Raw genomic sequence first — 22579 nt, forward strand, 5'->3', positions numbered from 1 at the left:
CCTGCTGGCTGGGTGTGTGAGGGCCCTAGTTCCAAAGGAAACAATTTCCCTGCAGTCTGACATCAGCGGGATTACCTGCATTCGTAGTGGCTCCTGTACACAGCACTTCATTCTCCTTCTGTTCTATGACCCATTTTAGGAACAACGTACCTTCTTTGTTATAGTAAATAACCTGCCCATCTGGTACTTAGCCATAATTAGAATTCCTGTGGTTAAGTGACAATATCATAAAAGCTTCCCCCAACCCCTTCCATTAATTTGACCAGGACCACCCCATCAAAATGCCATTTTATCACAAGTATTATGCCAAATATTAAATATAAGAACAAACTAAACCATGTCATAGGGCCTTGAGGGCATTTCCGTAAAAGAAATGCACACAAAGGTGATATTCAGTACCAGTATCTGTTCATCACAATATAATCAGCTGTGTAAAAACTCAGAAGTGAGGCAGTTATTTTAAGTGACAAGGGAAGGGATGCAACATTAAAGAAAATTTCGTATGAAAAATATGTTGAAAGCGAGGAAACCAAAGTGTCTGTTGACTTACTTCGCCCAAGACTTTTAGAGAAACAATTAAGTTTCTTGTGAACATTTATTTTCTCACATCAATAAACATTACATTTTAAACAGTGCAATGATTTTCAGCAACCCCTTTAAAAGTATTTTTTGTAAGGTATATTGGCAAAATACTATTGGTTGTCAGAGACACTTCTGGAGTGACTCGTCAAGATTCCGTTTTATTCCTTGACACAACCTTGTGTCTCCTGGACATCCCTTGGTGGTTCATTGCCTCTAAGTGGGAACCCAGTGCTTAAATTGACCCAGTGGTTTCCGGTTCTTGGCAACAGCCATTAATTGTCAACACCGGCACTTAGACAGTACACAACACATGGTGGTGCTGTTTGTCTACTTTAGAGAGAAGCGCAAGAACAGTTGTTTATTAATTCACTATACCTCAACATTATATTATCTGCCGCACAAGCCTTTCTTAAAGCTATGGGGGTCTTGAATTGTCAGACTTGTTGGAATGTGATGGTTACTAAATGTATTGGTCCTGTTATTGCCAACGCTGGCAGGGGCAATGTGTGGTGCACGCTGCAGTGGCTTCCGGACGAGGGGCATGGAGCTTATTTTTTTATTTTTTTATAAATTAAGCACTGGATCAACCACACAATCTGAATACACTGTAGAAGTTATAGAGGGAACTCCCCTAGGTGAAGGTATGCTCCTGTTGGGTTAACTACAGAGTGACTGTTACACTGGACAAAGATGATCGTCTATCTTTTTTTACTAAGGTAGTAATCTTAGTTTTTAAAAGATAAAAATTGCAATACTGTAGTTGACATATTACACAGTTTTTATAAGGAGTCCCAATGGGAGTGCCACGGCAGCTAAATCACCATCACCAATGAAATCATGAGTGGGCTCCTCTCTTTTTCCAAATATTTTTAGCACACAAAAATGTAATCAGCAAGTGATTCTGTAAATGATGCAAAACCAAACGTAACCCCCAAGAATAGAAGAGTCACAAGTTTACAACATATACATGGGGATATCATACAATCAATGTCAGGATGCAGCGAGCTGGGCATGAAAACACATGGCGACAGATAAAGTTCTGCAGTCTGAACACTGCCTTCTATAGATGGATTTGTCTTCAAAGGTAGGGCACTGCAGCCTACTGCCACCAAGCCCTCCATGTACATCTTTTGTGCAGTCAGTTTTACTATTGCCATTTTGAAGTCAACAATACAATATGTATGGCAAAATACACATTTTCTGGTGAGGCACATTTAATTTCAACATTTCTCCAGAACGCCTTTATGTGAACTCAAAAGCAGGTTGCTCGTAAACCAATATTTTGGCAGCCTATTGAGCTTCCATATGTGCAACACTATGACCAAACCACCACGTCATTGAGTCCCAATCTATATATATTTGTGTTAGCTGTGAAACTAACTTGCTGATTACAGAAGAGAACAAGTCAGTTTCAGGATTAGCTCTGTAGCCAGCACAAGACTTCTGAAACTGGATAGTGCCTCCAAGAAATAACTTTGGATAGTTTGCCTGTCATTAGATCTTTTCGATGCGAACAACAAACTCATGTTAGTAACACTATCACATGATGTCTAATGACGACCAGACTGGAGTGCCTTGATGAAGGCATGAAAGATCCCGAGAGCACTCCAGTTGCCAAAATTGTGTGTTTCAATAGATAACTAAAAAGCAAGTCAGTGGTCGATCTCATCATATAAAGTCCTGAATTGAACCATATTTTTCCGGAAAATAAAAAATCAGCATAACAAATTTGTAAATATGAACTACCTGTTTTTAAAGCCAGTGCTGTCGAAGTAAATTTTTCATTAGATTGCTCATAATTGACTTAACTTCCACAACCGAGATGATAACCCCTTCCTAAGATCCATATTTTATTATATTCATCTGTCTCCACACTTTTGAGGTATTAAATTCAGACTTGCACATCTTAACAACGTATGGCTGTAAATGGATTATCAATAATCAGTGATGAAATTACTCATCCCCCCCCTCAGACTGTAAAACAAGGACAAGTGCGCTCATAAATTCCCTACGCTCCCAAGCCCCTCGCCCTACTGCACCAACCCCCGCTCTGGACTCTCATTGTAAACCCTCTGTGATACATAGCCCTGCTCATTTGCAGCTATTTAAGTCCCATACTAAAAGACTCAATGAACAGGTAATCCCCAGAATCTAATTCTCATTTAACAATCAGTAACATGTCATCACACCACTAACAAAAGTTTTGAAACATCAGTACCGCTTAAAAAAAAGTTCTAATTGCCACTGGCGTCATAAGCCCCAATTCAGCTTCTTCCTAGAGGTTATTGAAGCAAGTTCTGAAACCAAGTCTCCCAATCAACAAAACACCAGTGTGGTGTTCCTCTGCATAGAACTGGTCGAACACACAGATGCAGATTTACCAGTTAAAGCCTTCATCAGCAGGCTGCGTAAAATAAAGCACTATAAAAAAGGAGCACAATTGTTCAATAGAAGGACTGTGTTCAGAGGAGAAACCATCCCTGCCCATGGAAGGGCCCATGATAATTATATTTGTATCACACGATTGACGAGAAAAGCACAATTGTCCACTTCATCAGCACTGACGGAAAACATATCAGCTAAAATACCCGTGCTTTCGTAAGAAATGCAGCCTGTACAATAAAGCAGGGATGATGTGTGCACAGCAAGTGCCTCTTAAATTACACCAAGGAATGAGGCACACCGAGTGTCGAGACTTGCACATCCTGGCACAGTGCTCGAGGCAGGCGGTGCTCACTTCTCTATATTCGTTCTCCCCACTCCAGTTCAGTCATGAGGCACAACAACACTAACTGCTCTCTGAACTAACCCCTCTCTCATGGTCGCACAGAGGGTGAGCTGCGGAGACTAAAGCCAGCCACGGTAAAGGGGCCATTAATCAGTGCCGAGGACGCCTCACCCAGCGAGTGATGCTACCAAGCAGAGGTTGCTTATAAAGACAAGATTAGATCAACAGAGAACATCACAAACCTTAGCACTTGTGCTTAAATTAAAATGGTCCTTGTTGGATAGATCCCTCTCTGAAAACGCGGGCCCAGAATCACTACTTTTATGGGAGAACCTGTACTACAGATAAGCAACTCCATGCTCCATTCTAACTGAAAAATCATGATTTTTCTCCTGGATCTCTGGTAAATACCTTAGTTTCTCTCAGGGCAGACATCACCATATGACTGAGGGACAAGTACCCTTCTCTGATAGCAATGACCCGTGGGGAACTTGAAAAACACATGGGGGCCTTTTAATAGCTTTTCAAGACCCTGCTGCCAGTGAAGGAATCCAAACGCACTGTCTATAGGAAAATATACCAGTAAACACAGAACACGATTGGAAAAACAGAAGAAAACAGCTGTGTAACAGTCAATTCCCAAGTAGACTAAAAACCATTATTGCACAGGGATGGTAAATAGTGGGAGAAACTCATACAGAGTAATGTGAAACCACAAACAGGAAAACACACTTAAGGAAACAGAGAAGGAACGTCTCAAAACAGCCATTATATACACTTGTTTGTTCATGCCAAAGGACCACGGTAGAAAAGGAATGTGGCAGACAGAAAAAAGCCCACAAACAGCAACTTGTTCCAACGAACATTCCCGTAACCACATCATCTGTGTCAGAATAAGTCCATAAGATGTGCACCAATAGGTAAGCAGCTCTACCACCGGTGGAGACACCCTTTTACTACCATACGTTGCTGCTTAAAGAAACAAGCATTTGCAATGCAATAGGTCTTGTATTAACGAGAGTTTAAGCTATTGGCAATGCAATAGCTTAAACTCTTGCAAATGCGAGACCTATAGCATTGCAAATATTTGTTTTACTTGCGCCCATGTGGCGCTTTCTGATTGATGAAGGCTGCGCCCCTTTCTTTAGGCAACCAGCGCCTAAAGAAAGGGGCATGTCCGACATTAAAGTATAACCGCGGCATGGAGGCATTGACGACAATAAAAGCATCTGTTTGTCAAGTTGACAAACAAATGTTTTTGGGGGGAAAGCGCCCATGCCGTGCTTTTACTTTAATGTCGGCCGCGTACCTTTCGTTAGACGCGATTTTTATAAAGAAAGGGGCGCAGCCTCTATGAATGTGAAAGCGCCGATTGGGAGCTAGTAAAACGAAAGAAATAAATAAGTAATTGCAGCCGCTAAACGCAGACCACGCAGCTAAAATAAATAAATAAATAAAACGCGGCCGCTATAGCCGGCCTCTACAAATGTGAAAGCGCCACATGGGCGCTAGTAAAAGAAAATAAATATATTAATACAGCCACTAATTGCAGACCACTCTGCTAAAATAAATAAACAAACGTGCCCGCTATAGTTAGAAAGTGGTCCCCCCATTAGTAAAAATTAAAATAAAAGCGTGCGGCGTGCTGCGAGGTAGTGGGTTGAATAGGGGAGGAGCATTAAAAAAAAATAGTGCTCACCGACTTGTAAAGCAGACCATGTAGGAACACCAGTAAAAGGTCCCGTCGTTATGGGAGGTAACAAACGCAGCCAAGGCGGTACCAAGGAGGGACTAACAAGCCTAATAACGACTCAGAAGCCAGCGTTTAGGAAGGAAAATGATACAAGCCAATTAAAAATATGGGCGGAGAGTGGGCAGGGCTTCAAAGCCATACTCCACTACTGCATGCCTCGCAGCAGTGCATGCGCCGCCCAGCTCGACCTAACAACGTGGCAGGGGAGTACCCCTTTAACAAAAAACAAAAAAAGTTAAGATGTGGAATGGAGTAGGCCCGGTCTCTTAAAGAAAATAGCTAAATAAATAAAGCGTAGGCGGGTAGAAGGAAGTAGGTTCCACCATGGCTACAGCCTGTAGCACCAAACCTGGATTTGTTTATGCGTCAAAGCCCGCCTTCATTTCCCCATTCAGAGTTGAAAATATTTAATGCAATGCAGTCTGATGTGCGAGTTCCAGTGCACATATATTTTTGGTTTGCAATACTTTCCGTATAACGCATGCTCACAAGAGAATACCCCTTTTCCTGATCTCTTGAAACATAAATGACATTAGGGTACAGGATGGTTTCGAATGCACTGTTTTGTACCAGAATATAATGTCTGCACACCAGCATCTGCCAAAACACTTGTCACCCAGCAATGTCGGGAAAGTAGAGAGAAACCAAACCACACAAGATCAAATGTAGCTGCTACATGAACACTTAGGCTAGACGCCACCCTTTATGGGACAAGTTGTTTTAAAGTATTTTCAGCTTATCAAAAAGAATACACTTCTGCACATGCCACTGAACCAGCTGAGCTCACAACTCTGGGAAAGAAAGGCGCAAGAGGCCAGAGGGCGGACGGCCTAACGTTAAACAGACAGGTAGAAACTTTCCAGCTCTGCTTTTCCAAACAAAGACCTCCAGTGAGAACAGGCTGGTGTGTGTGTGTGTCTATATATACATACACACACACATATATACTGAAGGGAGAGTGTGGGGTGTATTACGCACAGTGATCCCAGCTGAAATTGCAGCACAGATTCACAATGTTTTAGTCTAACAATTGTGTTGCCATAAAAGACTGCAGGGGGGGGGGCGAGTAGGCCATGTGGGCGGCACTGATCTAAAGTTGTTGTTACACGAATAAATTATTTAGTTTAACAGAAAGCTCTCCCCAATGCTGGCAATGGTTAACATAGACAATTGATGTGTTGGTCTCTGTAATGCCCATGAGTTCACAGACCCTTTGCCGGGACCGGACAGCATTCAAGAACATTAAAGCTGGGTGGTGGAAAAAATCTGAGGGTAAATGTTTCTGGTCAGTAAAGCGATGCTCCTCATCCAACCATCAGTAAGCGTCACTGCACTTCACCAGACGAGAGAAATACTCTGTGGAGAGCTCGTTTTTTTTTTTTTTTTAAAAGGAGTGTCATACCTAATCCCAAATTGCCTATCTAATAATATGTTGAAAAAGTATTGCTTAAGACGTTAAACTCGCATATCTGTCCAGAGAACATTCACAAGTAGCAAGATATTGAGTTTCGAATTCCTGTTGCCTAACTGAGCTGGAGTTTAAATTGGATCATGGAGTTTTACATACAGGCTTTTTAAATAGCTAAGAAATGGCAATATCAGCCACGTGTCGGGTGCCTCAAGCGAAACCCCTGGGGAATAGATGGACAAAAAACACCCAACAGTGCTTAAGATGTTAAAGAATGAGGCAACAGCACAGGACGGAGTGCCTGTGAGGAAAAAGATACTCACTAGGTGTGCAGGAGAAGGTGACCGGGCGTCTTTGAGTCCAGCACTGCTTGGCACATCTAGAAGCGGCCATTTCATCTGTAGATACTGTGGGCAAAAGAAGAGATAAACCAAAATATGAATGGGTTAAACAAGACACGAAGGTTACATGCTTTGAATTTTCACATGCAAGCACGAGATCCCCTCTTTCAGCAAGACATGCGGAGAAAACACTAGCAGAATGAAAAAAACAATAAACAAGAAAGAGTATTTACTGAGACGTTGAATGATATTTAGCAAAGAACCCCACGACCAAAAACATATATTTACATTTGTCTTAACTGCAAAAAACACACCAGACAGAAAACATCACCCATTCTCCAAGCTGTAGCACAATGCCTGCAGGTGAACACAAGGAACGTGGTCGAACTCCACAGTTGCATGCAATAGAGGAATATTTACCTTTGCAGAATTATAGTATATTTCCAGGAAGTGAGGGATAACCTAATGGCGTCAAGACTAAACTACACAAAACATTTGTAGAAATTAACAGAAAGAAAATCTGCACATACTGGAGTGTGGACTTCAGAGCGAAATACACCCTAGACCGAACAAGGATTCTCCAGCAATTCCTTGACTAAAATAACTTATGCATTAAGACACAAATAAAGTGGAAAGCTCCACCTACCAATCACAGCCACGCTTCTCCCAACACATGCTGCTCCCACATAGGTTTGAGACATAGCAAAACCTATTCCCCAGTCAGTAATTTTTTGTAAGTATCACTTTTGACAGTTATCGGAACAATCATTTGTTGCAAGTTATAATTACAAAGTATGTACCAAACTCAATGTAAAAGAATTCATAGAGCCATTTCCCACAGAAAGCATGTTAGACTTACACCACAAGCGTGGAGCCAACATACTTGGATCCTATTTGGTCGTGTTGGTCCCCTGATTCACACCAGTGTTTACTAGCCCATTTAAAGCTTGTATTGAAGTGCTTTATATCGACTACATTTCCGGTCTACCCCCAACACAACCAAATGATGTAAGTGGATAAACAGAAAACAATGCTGCCCATAATATCTTAAACATATGAATTGCTTTTCTGAGCAGGAATTACCTTCTCCAGAACACCTTTAAGCCATTTTTTATTTTTAGAAAAAAAGCAACGATGCCTGATGAATGATAGTCCCCAAATTCAAAATGTGGAGACAACATGCGTTTTATTGAAGTGCACTGCTTTCCATCCTGAGACAGACTAGACGAGTGATAGTGCAGCGAGTACAGGGTCAACTTGACACTAAATGCTTTCAGGCTGAGGCTCATTCCTTAGCATGAGTAGACGCCTTCTGAAGACATTGGCCATACCACGATCAGAGGAAGCCAGCAGCTAAGTTCTAAAACCTACCCGCGCGGGTCACACTGGCCAAGGTAGTGCATGCGCTAACTCTTCTGAGTCATGTAACTATGGTGTTTGGATCCCACACCAAGACAAGCATTTCAACAATAGGTGTGAGGAAAGGAAACTATTATTTAATTGAAGCAGAGACGCCACAGATCTCCTTTCACCAAACAAAAAGCTTTGTGCGCCCCACACTTAGTCACTGATCAGGTCGCACCTTTTTTGTTTGTTTTTTGCTGGCGGTTTCCAGTGATGCTGTAAGGACTTGGCTGAGAAACAGAAACTAAGGTGTCGATCGGTTCTCCTACCCGATTACAAACACAGCACTGCAAACCAGACAATAAAAGGCCGTGTTTGCCTGGGCCATTTGAGATGTGCTGTGGTTACTGAGATAAATGTAAAGAGAAGACGACGTGATCACCTTAGTTGCTGATGGGATTGTAATGAACAAACACTTGGAACGGCCAGCTTGCCACCCAGGAGGCAGCAGGTTGACTGGCGGTAAGTAGGGCAAAGGGTCTTTATTAGTGGGCCTCGAGTGAGGAACCAATCCAACACTTAACCGTTACTACTTTATATAATACAAATTCCGTCAAATGACAGCAAGTTGTGGTTCAATAAAAAAAATTGAACCGACGGCAAGTCAACAACTGACAAAACGCATTCACTTCTGAGACGAAACAGTAGTAGAGACCAAATGACCATAATGTTTATTTTAGAGAGCAGGTAAGCAGAAAGCAGGTAAGCAGAAATGGTAAACTTTTTTCCGTTTCAGGCGGTGTGGAGAATAAATATTGCCTCCCTTTAAAACATGACCAAAGCAGCCCTTCCTCACATTGCTGGCACAAGAATTTCGGGAGTTGTCATGCCCGAGATATTTACGCCTCCTGCGCCTCACAGTACCAGAAACAGCCCCCTAGGGGTCACGGAATCTAGGTCTGGCACATCACCTGACTCAGGGCGCTCTGACCAGCGTGGACCGTGGACGGGTGGGGGGTGGTTTCAACTCTCTTTCCTCCTTTCACTCTTCCGGGCGATGGGTGGGAGCGGATTGCTCATTTAGTAACTGTTATGTTGCCTTTCATCTCAGCTGGGCCCTGTGTGACCCTAATATTGAGTACCTTTCTATCACAATGCTTAATACAGAGAGTTAAACCATAAAACATGACCAAAAAGCCCCTACCTATGAGGCATTTGCATCAGAAGGACAAAGGTGTACAGATCGCTTCCCCAGAGATTCCTGCGGCTGCACTGTGATGTTTCTGTCAGTTTCACCGCTGAACCCCTCCCTCCCAAATAGAGAGAGGGGGTGGTATAACTACACCACGGGTGCAGGATTGTGTTTGGGGGGGGGTTCAAGGGGTGTATTGCCGATCTGTCCTCCCAACCACAAAGTACAGCACTAAAGGCATGGAGTTGGCAATTTGGAGCGCAACATTTCAACCCAATCATCAAACTTACAATGGTCACAGATCCAACAGATTACATGACACCATCACGCAACAAACACATGACCAAGAGTCATATAGTTCGTAACATTGATGCTGCCCTGTAGTACCACACATTCCTAACTCAACCAGCTCTCCAACAAAAAACGTTTCACCGTACCACACCTTAATGCATGCAATACACCAACATAGATGTAGTTTTGGCATAATGACGTCACCCAACCATAAAACCCAGCTTTAACTTTTGTATTTATTTTTTGTCATTTTATGCGTAAAGAAACAAAATGAGCATAGCCACATTACATCAGAACAATTACCAGGATAATCCCTGTCAGGACACGATAGATTGGATAGGGAGAGCTGCTTACAACAGTTCACCAGCTTCCAGGAGGTAAGTACAGGAGGTAACAATAGGGTGACTACCCGCTGCCAACTTCCAGTCATTCCATGCTATGGTTAGGCAGACCCTGCTCAGCACTCAATTCAGTGGCAGCTGAGAACCCTCCATCTCCAGATCAAAGAACTCCCTCCATCGAGCCCATATTTTCTCATATTTCTTAGGACGATCCCAAGCAGCATAGAGCAACTTTTCGGCAGCATGCAAGTGTCCATTCCCCAATTCATTTTTCCTTAGTAGGGACATCCTGTACCCTCAAACTCACACCAGGTCCCTCTTAGCTACCACCAAGTCCAGCGTGCAGAACAATAACTTCTTATAGGGAATGTCTATGTCCCCCAGTACACCGAAGAGCACAAATTGGGGTTTAAGTGTCATCTCTTCTTCTAGTATGGCTACCAGTTCTGACAATATTGTCGCTCAGTATTTCTGTATCTTCTGGCATTCCCATATGATGTGGTAGAATGACCCAACGTGTTTTACAGTGCTGGCAGGTGTGCTGTGGGATCTTCCCCATCTTCTGCAACCTGCACCGAGCGATGTAGACCCTGTGTAGGATTTTAAGCTGTATCAGGCGGAAACTCGCCCTAATGGCCACCTCCTGAAGGTGCATTAGCACTGCCTCCAGTCCTAGTCGGCATCCTCCATATCTCGTTCCCATTGTCGCCAAGAGGCCCCATAGGCCATCAGGGCTGTTGTTAATGACTACCCTGTACGTGGATGATATTTTTTTTTCCTCAAGGGTCCTAAAACCCATCATTTATACAACCAGCACACAAAGATCACTTCACAAACCATTATTCAAAATTACTACAGGCAGCTATGGTAAATCAAGTCGCACCTACACACTTACATAAGTTGCAGATTGGTGCAAATCAACCCTAGGCTTAGCTACCAGAAGCCCCATTCCTGTATCACATATTTGATAAAGACGGTTTGTAGGGCCAAGCACTCAGAATATATTAATTGAGCAATAGTACAAGCACTTTACAAACCACTCATGGAACACATTCACACAAACACACATACACGATTCTGCAGCACGGAATCCACACCAACCAACCGAGAAGGTTCCAGACAGTCAAGCTCTGGTATTTTTCCCCAGGAAAAAATAAGAAACCTTTCTAGCCCTCTACAGCTCAGAACAGCTGAAAGACCTGGCTGTGCTCAACAGCTTGACCTCATCCAACCAAGATTACTTCATGAAATAGGTCCTGCTTAGAAGAAGTAACAGTTTGTTTTTATGAAGTTCTTTATAAACAAATGCATAAGGTGATAAAAATGTAACACAGCATGCTCCGTGTCACTTTAAAAAGCAAAATAAACACACTACCATACAAGAGGTGGAGACACAGCTAGTATATTTAGTGTGTGCTCTGAACAGCACAGTATTTCTCTCGGAGGGCAGAAAGGGAACTCAAATAACAGCAACTGTGTGGCCAATATGTGCTCTCTTCTTTTTTCAACTATAATCTGACTAATACATGCTAGGCTTCTGCATCAACACAGATTGAGCCCTGTACACAAGAGGTAACCAGATTGCCCAGTGCAAGAGATCAATGCTGCCGGCCGATGCCTAGTATTAGCTCAGCCTTAGACAAATACTCTACTTTGACTTCTATTTGCCACAAGGGCATAACATAGACAGAAAGGCACAAAACTTCAGCCTGGTGTGGATTCAAACCCATTTTCTAGCCAGAGGAAATTCGAATTAGCCATAGATCTCCTGAGATTGACCTATATTGACAAAGATCCCTGACAAACGTTAAAACATTGGGTTTCTGTCGAAGTATTCAATGTAGTTCCCCGCGAAGGATTCCATGCCTTCACAGGCTCCAAGGTGCAATATTTTACAGATGGGATGGAATAGGCTTCAGAGTGCTTGCTGGGAGCAGGCATGCCTGGGGGTCAGGGTGAGTGAAGAGTCTCTTACTTGTTTGTGATGGACGGGTATGCATTCCTAGAGGATGGCTGGCTGGAGGAAGCAACTGTCAGCTCCAGGTTTGGTGAGTGTGAGATGGAGGAGGCAGCTGTTCACTGTACTCTCCCTAAACGTCAAAATATTCCTGATGCAGAACAGCTGGAAGGAAATGCTAGAATGCCCCAGTTAGATACCCGAGAGCCAATATGAAAACTGAAGAATTAACCCACTGGCAACCACACATCGAAATCTTTAACGTTCTATGTGTATGCAACAGCCAAATGGCGTTAAAAATTCAGAACACTGTAGTTTTCAGAGGCTGAATGGCTCAGGAGTCCACAGGCATGAGGTTTGAGGATTCTGGACTGCAAATTAAAATTTTAACTACAGGCTCCTAATTATATTGAGACCTTGCGAAGACTAGTCAAGAGTGAGAGTGACTGATCCAAAGGTGCGAGAATCTAATGAGTGAGACGAAATGCCTAGCCAGATGACTTTTGACAATTTTGTTTGGACAGCTCTCGCTGGTGCATCGCATACATTTTGTTAGTTTACAGAAGTCTAAGTTACTCCCTTTAAGAGTTGCCACGTACCCTGGGTTGAACCTAAAGAGTGCACCACTGAAGGTTACCCATTTAAACTTGCTAATAATACCACTGCTATTACCAACAGAGAAAAAGTTTACGTATGCCACGTCACCAGGGCATATGAAGAGAAAGAGTGCATCTCAGATTTACTACATAGTCCTTTCTTTACGATGAGGGTACATGACTGGAAGAGATTTATTTAAAAAAAATATGGTTACAACGTTGACCAAGTACTTCCAAGAAGTTAAGTGGTTACGGGACGCAGGGAAACATAAGAATGATCAGGCACCAGAGATAAATTAGAATCAGCTGTATAGACAACAAGTGTTTGTCATATAAAGCCCATATTGTCAAAAATTCCAAAAGATGCAAGGTTTTGATACAAAGGAAAGAAGAGCATAGAACAGTACTATTTCTCTAGAAACGTTAGCAGATTTATGATGGGTGGGGGTTCGACTAATCGGATTTTCAAACTGGAGGTTCATTTGCTCAATTGTGCCTGGTTTTAATCTACGATGGCTGCAAAGGCAATTTTAATGTTTGGGAACTGGCAACAGATAGCCTCCTCCTCACTTATGAAAATAAAATGTATTTGGTGTCCAGGCCTTTGACCTTTTCTAAAGTTGCTCCAACTTCATTCCTGGAAAGGAGGATAGCACAATTAAGCACTTTAGCATAAATCAACTTCTGCTTTTCTAGATGAAAGCACAAGACTCTCAGCCATATGACCGTCCTGTTCTTCCTCGAAGTGTGAACCAGTACGGCGTCTCTTATAAAAAATATCTGCTTAGGCAACAGAGGTCTCGATGGCCTAAGATGATGTTCCACCTTCAAGGAAAATGCGAGGATACAAGTATTTACCATGACAGAATTTCAGGATATTTGCTGTTAGTTGTAGACTGCACTCTGCCAGGTAAGGAGAGCCCTGGCATTAGCTGTTTCCAATACAAATGCACTAGTACTGCAAATATCATTGTCCCATTTTTGTTGGCATGGTTCAGCTACGTATAAAAGAAAGATGAGGAAGTAGTGAATCTGCACCTTTGCACAGACAGAATAGCCAACTTTGAAAGGCAATTTCGAGAAAAGACACTATGATGGTAGAAGGAAGCATTTAATTATGAGGCATTTACACATTACAAGTCTCAAGCCTAATGGCTAGCCCAAACGGCAGATAGTAATGCCGGGATCCTTCACCTGACGCTGTTGCATGTTTAAGTCATGTGATTATAAATTAGATCCCTTAACCTGCAAGCATAGGCAATGAGTTATTTATGTTTTTGCATCTTTCGTTTTTAACGTATCAATCCTTGAAATATCAATAAAGGGGTGCAGAGCAGGAGTCAGGCTTGCATACGCCGGTTAGTCAACGTGAGAAATTAAGAGCATCAACGAGCATAACCAGAAGCGAGTAAGAGAAATGCATATATAAGAGTTGAGGAAAGAAAAAACACGCAAAGAGAAGCTTATAGTAGAAGTTCATTCGTTCCAGAAGAATAGGATACAGCCTACAATCGTTCTCGAAGACAAATGGTGTCAGCCTTCGCTGACAGAGGTCGATGGCACATGATGCAAGGGTCTAACCCATAAAAGAATGCTCTTTTACGTCACATACACAGACCGCTACAAAACATGCACACGGTTCAAAGAAAATAATGTTCTCAATTAAATCTGACTGCATCCCGCTTTCCTATATACTGAGCAGGACTGCAAATTCATCATTTTGCTTCATCGCCTTTGTTGCTTTGTACTTGACATTTTGGAGTACAGATACATTTTTCCCTTTAAAAATGGAGACTAAATCCGCAAACTGGCCAGAAGGTCCCAGCGCATGTGAACGCCCCCTCCCCCCAGGAAGAAGGGGAGACACAGGCCAGGAGCCCATTCTGTAAACTCTCCTGCGTGAGGAAATGGGAGCCGCTTTCAGACCTCTGCTCACTTAGCCTGGGCTACGACAGGAAGCTTCTGCATTCTTCGTTGACAATCTCAAGAACAGCAGACACAGAAAAGATTTGTGTGTGTTCACCACCATCGGCACTAAATTGCTTTCCATTTTAAACTTCAGGGTCTCAGCGAATTCCTCTCGCGGGGAAGGGTCGTAGAGATGCCAACCTTCACCCCCTCTATCGAGTACCAAGGTGCATCCGAACATGGACTACTTTATAGCGGAAAATATGTCTGCAAAACGGCTGCATGCATTTTTATTTCCACGAAAAGGATACCGAGTGAAACACTCGTGTTGTTTCAGTTTGCCGAAACTGATGAATACAAGTGCAAAATGCACAATTACTCTAAAAAACATGGGCGCATAGAATTACTACAGCCGTCGCCTGTTTTTAGTTGTTCAAGAAAAAAAAAACATTTTTGAGGTCCCTTCCAAGGCAAATATGTAGCTGAATGTAAATATAATTTTGTAACGAAGTCACACAATGTATACAAAAAAAACTGCTTGCTATCTCGGAATCCTATGTTTTTCTAGTTAAGGATAAAAGAGGCGTTCCCGGCAGTGCTGGTTTTGTTACTCCCTTACTCACCTTAGGATTTTGCTTGTAGCAGTCTACTGATATCCAGATAAATACATGTTTTGCCATTTGCAAAAAAAAAAAAAGAAAAAGTTAGGTATGGTCCAAAAGCGATTTCCTGAGTCTGGGCGCCCCTTAATCTCGTCGACTGTAGTTTATGTGGTCTGCTATAATTCTGTATGGTTACAATTTGCCTGTCCCAATTACTGTTTAGTAATGATTTCTCCTGAATAAAGTTTCAAGTATAAGCATGAACAGTGTATACAAGAAGTGCACATTCTTCTGACTGAGCACTGAAGCCATTTAACAGTAGCTGTCACCTTGTTTAGGTCAAGCCCGGGATTGCAAAAGACCTATTATCACCTTACCAAAAACTTACAGTGGGCTTAAATACTGCCCATTCCTTGCCAATTACTAGCTTGTTTTATTATCACTAATTTACTTGCTTCTTATTCAATGGCTTACTTTGTCTGTCTTCTGTTCTCTCCTGGAACACAGCCTCACTACTTGTTTCCTTCCACTGCTCACTTTTAGGAACCAACTTTTTTTTTCTTTAAGCACTTCAAAAAAGTGCATGTGTTTTCCAGCTGTCTTCCTCATGTGCTTTCCTCTCACCCCTGCTGGAGCTTCTGTCTTTGTTCAATGTTGTTCTCTCCCTCCTGTGTCCATCAGCCCTGTCTCCTTGATGCTCCCTCATGCGCTTATTTTTCTGTCCTGCCCCCCACCGCTACTCCGACCTGCTACTCGATTGCCGCCTCCGTTCTTCAGCCGCAGTCCTATTTTTTAAAATATTAGATTCTTTTTTTTCATGTCTGGTAAATTGCTCCCTGCTTTTCCGCTTTACAAATAAACACGCTTTTGAACTACTTCATTTTCATATTTTTTTTAAATCCTGCTGATCCATCTCAGATTGGCACAAAAAAGACGTTTGCATCACACACATGCATCATTGTGTCTATTTCCCCTTTTGTTATTGCTGTATAGCATCGCCATTTTTGCCCATGCTTTGCTGCATGAACAAGTCACTGACAGAGCCAATCAGTCTCAAAGGCGAGGCCAATTGGCTTCGACAATACTTATTTTTACTTATGAACCATTTTGACGAACAAACTCAAGTGTGTGTTTGTTAAAGAATTTCTTAGCACAGAAGGTGTACAATACTGCTTAAATCTTTGAAAAATTATTGAAAAAACCTATGCTTTGTAAATCAGATTAATAATATTCCTCACAAATTGTTTCTTTTGTGTTTAATGAACTTTACAACACTTTACAGCATTCACGTCGTCACAGAAAATGTCTAGACTATTGATACTAGATAAACTGATGATTTACAGGACAACTCAACAATGCAATAATAGTATTTTTTTTATTCTTTTTAAGTAACCACTTACGATGAAGTGAAACATTTTCACGTTTAAGATTATACGCTTCCAAATCCCATTAGAAAAATTCTAGCAAGAACCATACTATTTCTGACGCTGTGCATTTTGGACACAAACACACATGCCCTGTGAAGATTGCAGACACTTTGACTCGACTTTGAACAAGTGTTCTTTCTGTATTTCTTCCAGACAAGGTGACTGGGAGCTATACAAATAACAGCCACACTGAATTATTTGGAAACAATGTAGATGAGGTTTGTTAGAAGTGTAGATAGACCACGTTACTTTGAAAAATACGTGTCGATGATCCGTGGCTATATCATGTTGCAATAAACTATATGGGATCTGAAATTTGTTTGAATTTCTTTTTAAACGGCGAGAGCAGGGTCACTTGCCTAGCCACAAAATGCCATAAATCTGAGCTGCAAAGAGAGATGGTTTAAATTGGAATGTACTTATTTTCTCGAGCGGTGGAGGTGGGGGTTGTGCAAGCCTGGAATCAATCCCAATGCACCAGCAGCAGGGAGTGAGAGGAAGCCGTTTTGTATACATTCAGTATGGGACAGGAAGGGGGCTTATCTCTCTTCGATCCAACACCATGACCCGGTCCCAAACAATACATAATGGAGCAGCCCGACACTGCAAGCACCTGGAAGGTCTGGCTTTAGGCCCCGAGGTTTAGCCTTCAGCGCGGACATTTCCTTGCTTCTCACTCCCCTAGTTTTTACCAGGAATGTTTGAAGCTTCGGCCCAAGTTACACTACGTGGACAAAGACATAACGTGACCCGAGTACAGGAAAGGAATTTCTACAGGGCTTGTAGTGTTGTGTGGAGCCAGGCAGTCCACCATTCAGGAACACTGAGGGAGTGTGGAGTAAGTGATGTGACAACTAAGAAAGCTTGAGTATGTTTTTTTCCCAAATATCCAGAAATCCAATTCTCAGATCTCGAGGTCTATGCAAAATAGAGATGTCAAACTGCTTCGGTGCAGCACTTTGTCAGCTTGATGAAAGTAGATGTGCCCGTAATTCTGAAAGTCCACATCCAGCCTAATAAATACACTTCAAGTAACCTCTTCTAAGAGAAATTTAACCAAGCCCATGGACGCGGATGAAAAATTGATTTGTTTGGGGTCTGTTCCTTGAATGGCTACAATGCAGATTCAAGACCCTGTTTCGTAATAATGAGTAAACTGTACCAGCTAACCATGGCCTATATTCTGCATCCGTTATTTGTCCTTCCTAAATATAGCCAAACACAAGCACAGAAGCTCCTCAAAATCGGTCCATCTCTGAAACTGATCGAGCACAACAGATGTGCCTTTGGCCCCCTCCAACCGGTGTAAGCTTTAAAGTGTGCAACCCATTTGGTTTTGCCATAGTCGGAGACTTCCTGCATTTACGAAGCCACACCAAATGTCCGGATAATTGATGGTATACTCACCGCCCAAAACCATTAAATTTATGCTGGAATAAAGCTTTCCAAGAATAAAGAAGTAATGAATGCCAATGAAAAATATGGGCGGAGAGTGGGTGGTGCTTCAAATCCATAGTCTAATACAGCCTGCCTCGCAGGGCAGCACATGCGCTGCCCAGGCTCGACCTAAAAACACATTATGTTGCAAAAGTGGTCTGGTCCTGTTATACTACAGTGTAAAAGCTCAGTCAGTTTCGGTGCGGTCACGGATTGTCACCGCTGACCAGTCTGGTGCATCAGCCAAAATCGCTGTCTGCTATCACTCCACCACTAAAAGGCAGTGGCGGCTCCTCTGCTAAGGCGGAGGAGCGTCGCCCCACTGCTCACGGAGCAGTGTAAACGAAAAAAAGAAAATGATAATAACTGAAGTGATCATTTTATTTTTCGTATGGTCAGGCTAGGAGGGGACTTGGCTCCCCTGGCGTCAGAAAGGAGGAGTGGTTGTGCACTCTGTAAAGTGTGCATGAATGTCTGACCAGCCCTCTAGGGCCGGCCAAACATTTGTACACACTTCGCACGCTCTCCATTCAGGCTGCATTACAGCCTGCATGGAGAACATGCCCAGGCCCCCCATTCCCTGGCAGAGTGCTGAACCACGGTGCTCAGACCAATCACAGCACTGCATTGCAGCGTTGTGATTGGCTGTGGTGAGTCTGGGTGCCTCCCGGTCTCCGGAAGAGACCCACTTGACGTGGGAGAGACGTAGTAATGGAGAGATGCGGCCAGATCAGGTAACTGATTTTCTTCTTCTTTTTTTCTTATTTAATCAACCGCACTCCCAGTACCCCCCACCCCATATATTACCAGCCACCACTGGTAAAAGGTCCCAGCAACTTAGAAATATAAAGTTACAGGTGCCATTTCTTACTTTAAATCCAACAAGGGAACTTCTCCCAAGTCACCAACTCTTTGCACAAAATCATCAATCCTTCCAAAAACGCTGCAAAAAATACTTGTTACCCAAACGAGAACGGCTTAAATAAAAGGTCATGGGCTAAGCCACTGGGCAGTTGTACAGTAAATAGGGGCTCAGTTTGTGGCAATTATCTCTCACAAATGTTTACAACTCTTCTGTGAACAGGCATCACAAGAGAGACGGAATCTGAGCATCACGTTAGAGAAAAACTGCTGAGAAAACCTTAATATGAAGAATAACTACCCGAAACCAGATATTAAACAGTGTATGCAGTTATAATGCCCCATAAGTATAAAGAGGTATATGGCATACCAAAAGCCAGTAGAAGGAGTCTCTTTGCCAGTACAAGAAATAAGAAAGGGCTGTCCTATATCCATGGAACATGAAAACACTGTAGTCCAAAGTCACAACATCCCATTAGACTTTAACAGAAAGTCAACGTTACAGTACTGAGGCCCAGTAGATGCAAAGCACCAGTCAGGCTAAAGCCTTCTATTAATCGCTGCAGCAGAGCACTGAGCTGGCTCACAACAGAAAGATCTCCATAACCTCCCTCAGAGCTATCAAAGGAATGAATACAGTGAGGCAACCGTCATCCCACCTCCCACTTTGTCTACAGCAGGTGATGCCGTCTAACATCTTCATTGGGCACGGAGAGTGAACAAACATGACTTGCACGGTTATGCTGAAAAGTAAGTGCAAATGATTATGCAGACTCAACTACCTCTTGTACTCATCGTGTCCTGAAATGGCACGGGATACGCGGCAGCTCGGGTGTGTGGAAAACACGACCGGAAAGAACAACTCAACCTCTGACACGGACTGAAGCAAGTCTATTCAAGGCAGAACTGTCGACTGAGCAGCAACACTCTGGGTTCAAGGACACCTGCCTCAAAGGTCCTGGTTCTCGGCACAAATCGTTGAACAGCAGGACCACAGCAGAGCAGGACACACCGCCTCAGACGTTCACCCGGGAAGCCCCAGCGCAGGCAGTGCCTTTTCCCTTCGACTCCATTCCAAACCCTCTTCCGGGACACTTGTGGCATCCTCTCTACCCCTAGCAGTGCAAGCACTGAGGAAATGAGCAGGCCCCCACGAGACCGCTCCGACTTGCTCAGGCACATTGCCTGGCAGGGCAGACAGGTCCTCACTGTAATTACAGAGCCTGAGCAGCCGAAGGGGATGTCTGGCACTAGCTCGACAGTGTGTTTTGTTCCTCGGGCGCACCTGGCCGCGCCCACTTCTTTCTTTGTAAACTAAACTCAGGCACAGAGCATTAATCACAGCGTGAGTAAACTATGCAGGTACAGCACAACTTGCAAGACAGCCATGTCCGCCTCGGAGGTTCTCTTGTTGTGCACAAACACATGGACAAAAGAGAGATGTACCTAGGCGCATGGAACATCAATATTAATTGACAGACACGAAAATTAGGCCACTATTGCCAGGAGCAGGGTATGTGGTGAGCAGAGCCGCCAGGTACGTGTAGTTAAAATGTACCCTACGACAACAAAGCACAGAGCTCCCTTGTGTTATTCAAGTGGCGCAGCGACTGCCACATCACTACAAAAATGCAAACCAGCCGAGGTGTACTGAAGATGGACAGGGCGAGAAAGAAGGGACAGGAATGGCTGGGGTGCTATTTATTCCATGCAGTAACAAGGGTGGAAGGAAGACAAACACCTGAGAATGATCCTTACTGCACACTGCAATACATAGCAGAAACGCCTTTACATTCTCTTTAACCATTGCAGCAAGGCCGACAACACAAAGTGGAGGTATAATGTAACCTTGTGGGTCTCGGAAGTCCCCACCATTTGCAGGCTTCCTGCTCAGGTCAGGTATATCTGTGAAACTCATAGTGGTCCTCTCACCAATTTTTCATTTGTTTCATTCAATGATAGAGTGAGATAGAAGATTAAAAAAGCACATGCGTGTTCTCAATAGGCGAGAGTGAGAGAGAGATTAGAAAAACCCAGACATGTTCTTCAGACCCAGGGGCCTAGTGAGGTGTGGATCCAGTAGTGAAAACCCAGAGGCAAAATATTTGCTTTGTGAATGCTATGCGGATGCATTGATCACATCACACAGAATACAAAAATAAAACTATAAAACTCTGAGGGTAGTAACTGGAATGCACATATTTGTAAACATCTTATTCAGTAGAGGATTCCTTTCAAAATAAGTGGTGGGTGAAGGTAGGGGGTATATAATAATAATAATAATGAAAAAAAAAAAAAACACTTAGATGCCCTGCTGCAGCGCTGTCGGCAGCCGTCTCGGAGTTCTTCCGTACCGGGCCTTGCACACTGCGCAGGCTCCTAGACAGCAATCAAGATGCTGCTCTCATGAGAAATTTAACGCAAATGATACTAGTACAAACCCTAATAGGCAATGATACAATTCCCACATTTTTAAACCACCAACAATACTATCCCTGTCGCCCCATCTTCTTTTCCTACCAGTCGCGGCCGGTGCAGGTTAAGAGCGGTGGGGTGGGGGTGGGGGAGGCGGGGTGGGGGTTGGGGAGGCAGGGTCGGGGTTGGGGAGTTTGTGGACAAACGACAGACTAGGGCAAATAAAATAAAATAAAACAAGTTTAATTTCCCTTAAACAAATTGTCTGTCAGTAATGGTTCAATGAGTATACTTGTAGGTAAACTGCACAATAGCAATTGCATATTCTAAAACTGCTTTGTATGCTTTTAGTTAGGACACTAATAACAGTCATTATTGATGTTTAAAACACTGTACAAGTACAGAGATGATCACATGAAATCACAATGCAAATAGTGGGCTAAAAAGGTGTCCTGTACTTATTTCCAAAGACACTTGAACAAGAAGGAGAACCGTGCATGGAAAACAAGAGTGTGGGAGCCTCTGCCAGCACAGGTTCCTACACAAAGCAGGTGACTGTGCGACAGAGCCGAGAGATAAACAGAAGTCAGTAGGGTTGGCAGCATGGCAAAGCTGGAGCACAGCGGATGAGGATGCTGGTGTGAGTATTACAGGAAAGCCTGTTTACATTTTTGAGGAGTGGCTGAATACAGTGGTATGTTCTTTTCGAGTCCCTGCATGGCGCATCTGAACACCAAGCAGAGATCCACACAATGCCGCGCACCTGCACCGGACAAGCAAGTAGGTCTCCAACAACAACATGAGCACTGAAGGGGGAACCGGTGACGAGCACGGCTTTTGTGTTTGAGCAACAGCACGACACCACATTGACAATGTCTCAGCTGTGCTGATGAGTCCAACAAGCCGCAACCTGTCAGTACTCAGAATGCCTTCAGCCGTTCCATTGCATTCCGGCTGTGAGGAGATAAAACATCGGAAGCTAGGCCAGAAAGTATGTAGCAAAGAGCTCGGACAATGCTTATTTTCTGCAGTTGTGTACATTTTTCCTTCGTCTCACTGTGAGAACATTTTCTGGTGTTCATTGACCACCTCGGAGACGTTCTCCAGTCAGTGGTAAAACACAAAGCTTCTAGTATGAAGCTTTCATGAGAAGCTTTCGCTATAGACAAGGGAGATCTGCAAAGACATTGCACATTAAGATTCGTGGCACCTCAATTCGACAGAATACTTGTGTCTTTCAGAGTCTGAAAAGCTTTTTTGTGGCATGCACTCAAGCCATTCTGGGCTATCCTTAACCAATACTGGAAAACTTTTAGCATCGGTATTGTCACATGGGCGAGCAATATCTCAGACTAAAATGTTACTATACTCCTGTGGACTGAGGATCAAAAAAAAC

The 22579-nt window shown here is 43.2% G+C and overlaps 1 protein-coding gene across 1 annotated transcript in view; it reads right to left on the reverse strand.

The window, feature by feature from the left end:
• TCF7L1 (transcription factor 7 like 1) overlaps window positions 1–22579 on the reverse strand; it is a 141438-nt gene that overhangs the window by 32389 nt on the left and 86470 nt on the right. Inside the window, exon 4 of the mRNA XM_085636154.1 lies at window positions 6795–6878. Coding sequence (XP_085492280.1) covers window positions 6795–6878 — 84 coding nt within the window. The remainder of the gene's footprint in view (window positions 1–6794; window positions 6879–22579) is intronic.

Source organism: Triturus cristatus, chromosome 11, assembly GCF_964204655.1.
Source record: "Triturus cristatus chromosome 11, aTriCri1.1, whole genome shotgun sequence".
NCBI lineage: Eukaryota > Metazoa > Chordata > Amphibia > Caudata > Salamandridae > Triturus > Triturus cristatus.